At 34.6% G+C, this 7,321-nt stretch overlaps 1 protein-coding gene across 1 annotated transcript; it reads right to left on the reverse strand.

Moving 5' to 3' along the window:
- Positions 1–3,627: 3,627 nt before the first annotated feature.
- Positions 3,628–6,945, reverse strand: LOC113782627 (beta-glucosidase 18-like). Its single transcript, XM_027328502.1, has 12 exons — positions 6,778–6,945; positions 6,594–6,660; positions 6,430–6,488; positions 6,204–6,279; positions 5,848–5,922; positions 5,663–5,750; positions 5,303–5,555; positions 5,085–5,200; positions 4,623–4,896; positions 4,418–4,520; positions 4,232–4,337; positions 3,628–3,862 (listed from the first exon to the last, which is right to left on the reverse strand). Exons 1-12 carry the CDS (start codon positions 6,943–6,945, stop codon positions 3,628–3,630), a joined length of 1,620 nt encoding a protein of 539 aa, XP_027184303.1.
- Between the last annotated feature and the right edge of the window lie 376 nt (positions 6,946–7,321).

The raw sequence follows: 7,321 nt of genomic DNA on the forward strand, positions 1-7,321 counted from the left end.
TGTAAAAAGATCTTAGAATTCATTTTATACCAATGATCATTTTCTATGAAGAATAGAACAATAATTCTTTCTTTTCTTTTCTCCTCCCACGATTTGATTTCTTACTTCACATTTTTTTTCTTTTTCTTTGTTTTTTGGTTACATTTTGTAATTATCTACAATTTTGTGTATTTTTTAAAGAGAAAAGATATATCATGTGATGCTTCCACCAAGATAAATCTAGTTAGGCATTCTTCTACCTCTGTGTTCTATAAGATTTTGTATATATTTAAACTAACGTTAATTTTTGTTTGTTTTTTAATTATTCAGGTTCTGTAGTATCAATTGGGTTGGCATATAAAAATTGTAGTTGGTGGTAGAAGTCACAATTAAAAATTGTTAGAAAATTCAATTTTGATTAGGAAGATGTTTTTGCAATAAAAAAAATGGTTCAATTCTAATTTGTATATGTAGATCTGGAAACGTAGCAATTCATATTTTTTATCTAACCTTGCTATTTATATTCTGGAGCTGCAGGATAATGTTGTCACCTTTAAACGGGATTTAAATAAATAAAGAAAGAAAAATGTGAAACTTTAGAGTAAGTTATATTGATGTTGAAGATTGTGACATGTCTTAGTGGCTTTCTAAACTTTTTCTCATTATTAAAATACTGGAAGCATTATGACTGCTTTTGATTTAGTTACAACTAAGACTATGCTGCTAATTAATACAGCAATGCACTTGTAGTGTATTGATTTTCTCTCTTTTTTGGGTATTATCATAATAATAGTTCAAAAATCTTTATTCAAATCACAATAAATAGGGGTATTAACTTCATAGATGGAATTTCTCTTCACAACAAATTTTGAGGGAAATTTTATTTATACTCCATATTTTATTAATTGTATTCCTACAATAAATAAAAACTATATGATAAAAATAATAGTGAAAATGTGATTAACAAAAATGAGAGTTCAAATAACATTTGTTAATTTTAATTGTTTTGAGGCCCAATTTTCTCCTATATTTCTATTGATTTATCATGTGCCAAAATAATTTGATGTTATGTGTTTGACTAAATTTCTAGGGGGCCCAAGCTGTGCTTTGCACTAGGGGTGGCAAACGGGTCGGGTTCGGGTTGGCGGGTCGGGTTGAGGCTTAAGTATAACAAAGAACCTGCTGACCCGAACCCGACCCGCCAACCCGAAACGGGTCAGGGTACCTGACACGAACCCGAAAATTTCGGGTTGGCGGGTCGACCCGAAATGACCCGAAACTTAATTTTAATTTATTAATTTATCACTGTAATTTCTAATAAAATCAATTTTTTCACAAAATTAATTACATCATCAAGTAATAAAAATTTAAATAAATAATTTCAAACCAAATCTAAAATAAATTAAACACCATAAAAGTGTTTTATCCCAAACCAAATATAATTTAAATTAAAACAACATAAAAGTAAAAAATAACATCATATATTATTTGTCCAAATATAATAATTTTAACTTCACACAAGTTAAATAAATTCATTTAGGATTAAGTAATTAATGCCTTTGGAAAAAAAGAATGATTTAGTTTAGTTAGATAAAATAATTTTTATGTTTATTAAATTAGTTTTAATTCGTAAACGGGTCACATCGGGTCATATCAGGTCACCACAGGTTGACCCGAAATGGACCTGTTTTCTTTTCGGGTTCATCGGGTTCGACCCGATTCTGACCCGAACTCCCAAAACCTCAACCCAAACCCATTAATTTCGTGTTAGGTTCGTGTCATGTTTTCGGGTCGTGTCAGGAATTGCCACCCCTACTTTGCACAGCTCAAGTACCTCTAGTTCTATACTAGGAAAACTTGCATAATGAATTAGTAGGAAAACTTGTTAAATTTAAAAATGAGGACACTTGGACTTGAAAGGCAATGATTGAAATTTATTGAGCACCCATCTAGTAATTACAATTTATTTTGTCATTTTTATTAATTTATTCCCATGTACTCCTTTCCGTTTTTTAAAATGATTCTTGACTTTGAGGCCTTACCTACCTATAACCTGGCAAACAAACTTGAACTATCCTTTTGCTAAAATATACGCATAAGACATAAAATCCGTAATAGTGTTAGTGTCCATAATCTATGGGAATGACATGGTAATTAGGCAAATAGATTGAGGGAATTTTCAATTTTTCATGAAGAAGGCTGTGTGGAAGGTATTAGGGAAGAAGGTTTGATTAGGGACTGAGATAGGTAGATAATCATGCAATACTTATTAGTTTTATTATTGTCCCATGAATTGATCCAAGCATCCAATAATTGTGTTATTCTAATTTTACTTTTTTTGTTTTCTTTTTTAACTGTTAAAATATTGATTGTGTGTTCTTGTGGTTGTTCCATCTTCCATTGAGTCAAGGGAGGTAAATGTAAGTGATTAATTGGAGAGGAGCTTCCTGCAATTATATGAACCCTTGGAGGAGGTAATTTCAGCATTGCATCAAAGAATGAAGTTTGATGTTCATGTTAAGGCTTTGATTAGGGAAAAGTTCCTAAATTTCAATGAATTATTTTAATTGTAAATTTTTAACCACTTTAATATAACTAACAAAAACAAAAAAGAAAGAAAAATATATTAATAAATGGGATATTTTTTCTCTTTCCTATTCTTGGACAAAGAGGAACCGCGCCTGGTGAAAAGAGACAGAAAATTTTTTTTCCCTCTCAATAGGCATGAGACTTTGCAATTCTTCTCAGCGCTGAAAGAGCACATTTCATCCTGCGTAATACAACTGTTGGATTCTTACTTCCTCACCATACTTTTATATACCAAGGATAAGCATATGTATAAGTAATGGTAAATATCCAAGGGAAAAATGAATAGAATTAGCAAATTATGTAGTCAATTTTTGTTGACAATAAATTATAAATAACCTCATCTAGCATAATACCTTTTCAAAACTTTACAATTAACCCTAAAATCTTTAACCTCAAGAATTATAAAAGGAAATGAGCGTGTAAGAAATTAATAAATTTGGTATCAACAAAATATATTGGGAAATTTTTATGAACAAAAATTCAAAAGCACTTCGTCAAAATACAAGTGTCAAAAGATAATGATCAATGACACTTACACATGAAATGACAATTATGCAGTTTTGGTTAAATTAAAAGACACAAATATGTTTTTATGTACCAAGGATCCACATTGCAGTGAGGTTCAGTTTGAGCTTGTATACTATTTCCTCACCATAGGGTAAATCTTTTATATACTGACGGTGTACATACCAGCGGGTCTAGATGCATGCCACATATATAAAATTTAAGATTTAAATTCAAATACAGATGATGTAGCATCCAGCACACGGGATCCTCAGTGCCACTTTTCCAGTGACAATTCAGTGCCACTTCTATATTTATGCCAAGTGTCCTATTTATTTAATTTGTCATACGTCGTTTATTTAAATTTCTTCAATCATCACGTGATTAGTGGGATTGGCACTGGATTTGGCACGGAGTAGTGGCACAGAGGATCCCAACTGCCATTCAACTCCGTCAATGTATATACTAACAATATAGGAGAGATTAATCCATAAACATATGTGTAAACAATGGTGAAATATACAAAGGGGGAAATGAACTGAAAACACCAGTTCATCAATCTTCTGCTCTACCAACTTTGCTCCAAAATGCAACTGCAGTTCTTGGCTTCATGCTATCGGAGCTGATGTTCCTCAGGAAGTTTCTGTACCACTTGGCGGAGGACCTAGGAGTTCGATTCAAGGTTGCACGATCAACAGAATAAAATCCAAACTTTACATCATAACCCGATGACCATTCAAAGTCATCCATCAATGTCCAGACAAAGTAGCCCCTCACATCTGCACCATTTCTGTCAGACAAAAGTATGTAAATTGATCAGCTATTCTAGCAAAGATTTTCAGTACGAAAGAAAGCATGCATCAAGAAAAACATGAAATCATGAATCTTTTTTGTACGAGAGGTGATATGATTTGTTTAAATGCATTCATACCTTGCCCGAAGGATGAGAGGCAAAAGGGGAAGGCTTGCAGGCTATAGCTTCTTAAAGAAAAAATGTTCCAATAGTGTTGAAAAATTTATAAACCTTTTTTAGTTTCTAAATCAGTAGAAAAGAGAATATTTATCCCATAATTGGTGAAGAATCTGCTCGACAAAAGCATCATTAATGGCAGTATATGAGGATAGATGAATGTGACTACAATCATGGGAACAATACCACCTCATGGCTCGAGCCAAGAAGGCAAGGTATGCTTTGTGGAATGCAATTCGCTTGACATCAAGTTGGAAGTCATCAACTTGTTCTTGTTGTGGAGGTGTAGAATAACCTACAGATTAGTTAAAATTATGAGTTCTCAATGGTAAGACAAATGATAACAGAAGCATGTTATCGAAAGTATATTTTTACCATTTTCAGTAATAAACATAGGCTTGTTATGGTATCGATTCTTTACATAGTCCACAATCTCTTCCATTCCTCTTGGAACAACAGAGAATGTTGGCAACCCTGTCTGTTTAAACCAGAAAAAAAATCATGAGGAAAAAAAAAACTAATCTTCAGAGTCATATAGCAATCTGAATTTGATATTTCAGCGAATATCTGATTCTCGTACCGGTTCCCCAATCAAAACACCACCACGCTCTGCAATAGTACAGACAAAGCCGCAGATGGCACGGTCTCCACCAGGGGCACAGGCAGAGTCGGAGCTGGCACAACTTGAGCGTATGCAGTCCTTAGCATAAAGAGTTGCATAGTGGTTCAGTCCAAGGAAGTCAATGCTATCCCTTATGAGCAGCCTTTCTTCTGGTGTAAATTTGGGTAACTCATTTCTGTGATAGCGACGCATTTCTGGAGGATAATCACCAAACACTAGAGGATCGAAAGCCCTGTTTTATAAACATAGCACATCAAGAACGTGTCATCTTGTCTTATTTTGATTTATTTCACGTAGAGAAGCTTCTTGATTTCAATCTTTCAATCCAACGAGGCTTCAATCGCGTGAGAGGAGAGGACAGTAAAAGCTCCCAATCGCAGGGTAAATGGCACAGCTTAAGGAGGAGATGTCAACACTTACCATGCCACATTATTAGCCAATGCCCTCTTTACAGCTTCCTTGTCATGCTCGTCATCAGTAAATGGTTCGTACATAATTGCATGGACCACAATTCCAATTACACCACCTTGTTTGGGCTGTCCCAAGATTGGTATGACAAAAAAAAGTAGTTTAGCTGTATAATCCAGTAAAACAGCGGATACTGTATATCATTGATGCCAACGAGGTATTTTACTTGCCTGAAACTGCTCGCGGTAGAGTTTGGAAGCCTTGGCATGGGCAAGTAACATGTTATGCATTGCAATCAGGGGCTCAGTATCTGAATTACCAGCTGAGCAGTTGCCAAAAGGAGGGGAGCAATGACCTGGAGGATGTTTTCCCCTTTCATAGGCAAAATCTGCAGCCAAATTTGGTTCATTGATGGTCACCCAATACCTCACCCGATCACCAAAATTCTTGAAACAAGTTTCAGCAAAATGGACGAAGTCATCCCTAATTCAATTCACACAGACCCAAGATTTTGATCATATTGCGGAGTTATATACCATTCACATAAAATCCATAATCAGAAATCCAGCATAATATTAAGTTCAACATACTGAATCAGAGGATTTAGCCAGCCCCCATATTCGTCACTAAGCACTTGGGGTATGTCCCAGTGGTGAATTGTCACAAAAGGCTGAATGCCTGTGTTGGATACAATGTGATCTAAAGCTCTCAAGCGACACAGTAGTAATAAATAAGAGATGAAGGGTGGAAGAAACATGTGATGTTTGCTCAATACCTCTGAGTAGAAGATTATCGATTATACTATTGTAAAACATGATTCCAGCTGCATTAACACCACCCAATTTCCCATCTAAACAAACCATTTAAAGATTTATTGTGAGTTTGTGGCATTCCAAGAAAAGAAGGGACCAAAAGCGATTATACCATTGAGGGTAAACTACTTGAAGGGCCTCTAAACTATTTCAATTGTCAACTTTGAATAGTGGAGATGGACTAAAGGATCAAAATTTGACATTTTTTATGGTTGATGGACCAAATTGAGACTTGAAATAGATGAGAAGTCAAAACTTAATTATTGAAATAGTTTAGGAACTCCTCAAGTAGTTTATCCATGGAAGGAAAATAACACACTTGGAAGTATTCTTGACCAGGAAATGGAGAACCGGTAAGCATCCACTCCAAGAGAATGGATTGCCTCTATATCTTCCTGTCATGAATGATTCAAAAGCCACATGCTTTAAATGGATTCATTGCTTGAAATCTTTAATGTACATCTTCATATCATTCAAGTAAAATGTTAAGGGTAAAGTGAAAGGACATCAGAGTACTGGAGTTGGTAACTTAGTTAATTTGGTACCAGGTAACGATGGTAATGATCAGTGGCTATATCTCCAGTGTCTCCATTGTTTACATTGCCTAATACAATTTGAAGCAAAGTAGAAACTTAATCAGATTTCTTTATCCAAATTTGTATAGAAAAAGACCTTGTTATAAGCAGCAGTAAAAAAGTATCACTATCACCATTTTTATGGACAAAAACATCCCAGTTACTAAGGCTCTTCCCATCTTCAAGAATTGCACCCTCAATCTAAAACCATTGGAGTAGTGTCATGCTAGACAAATTTCAAGAGAACTGCATGGAAAAATACATCACCAAAAACACAGGCAAATACACAAAAGTTAAAGAAACACATGATTTGTGTACTTGATAGGAAGAAGTGGCAACACCAAAGAGAAATCCAGTTGGGAAATCTGATCTTTTCACATCTTCAAGCTCTTCTTCTATTCCATTGCCTCCTTCTTGAAGGGCTCTTGCATAAGGATTTGCAGAAATGAGCAATATGAAGAGAAGAAGAGAGGAGGAGGATAGCATAGTGGTGGCCTTCAAAAGTTGATTATTCGAGTGGTGTCATGATAGTGCTAAAGATAATTTATTCTTTGATTTGGCATAACAAGAGACAAGAAGATCACTTGTCTGAAAATAGAAACAAGACATAAAAAATTAATGGTAGTTGAGACAATATCCAACTTCAGAAGATCACTTGTTGGATGAAATCTTATGACAATACCTTCTACCTAGTCAGTAACGTGTATAAAGTGTTTTGCTTAGGTAAGGATGCAGCATTGTTCATTCAATGCTAGTATTAGAACCTGGAAGCTGAATTCTCATTTATTTGCTTTGAATTCAACATTGTACATTTTTTTTAATTATTAATAATAGGCGTTATTAATACATGATATTTTTGCTG

The sequence above is a fragment of the Coffea eugenioides genome, chromosome 9, assembly GCF_003713205.1.
Source record: "Coffea eugenioides isolate CCC68of chromosome 9, Ceug_1.0, whole genome shotgun sequence".
NCBI classification, from domain to species: Eukaryota; Viridiplantae; Streptophyta; class Magnoliopsida; order Gentianales; family Rubiaceae; genus Coffea; species Coffea eugenioides.

Bases quoted from the DNA above. Each gene is read 5' to 3' on its own strand.
- LOC113782627 (XM_027328502.1), bottom strand. From the start codon at position 6,945: ATGCTATCCTCCTCCTCTCTTCTTCTCTTCATATTGCTCATTTCTGCA. The intron at 6,489-6,593 runs GTGATAGTGATA...AAATTGTATTAG, and splicing joins TGTTTTTGTCCATAAAAATG to GCAATGTAAACAATGGAGAC. The intron at 3,863-4,231 runs GTGGTATTGTTC...TTTGTCTGACAG, and splicing joins TTCTTGGCTCGAGCCATGAG to AAATGGTGCAGATGTGAGGG.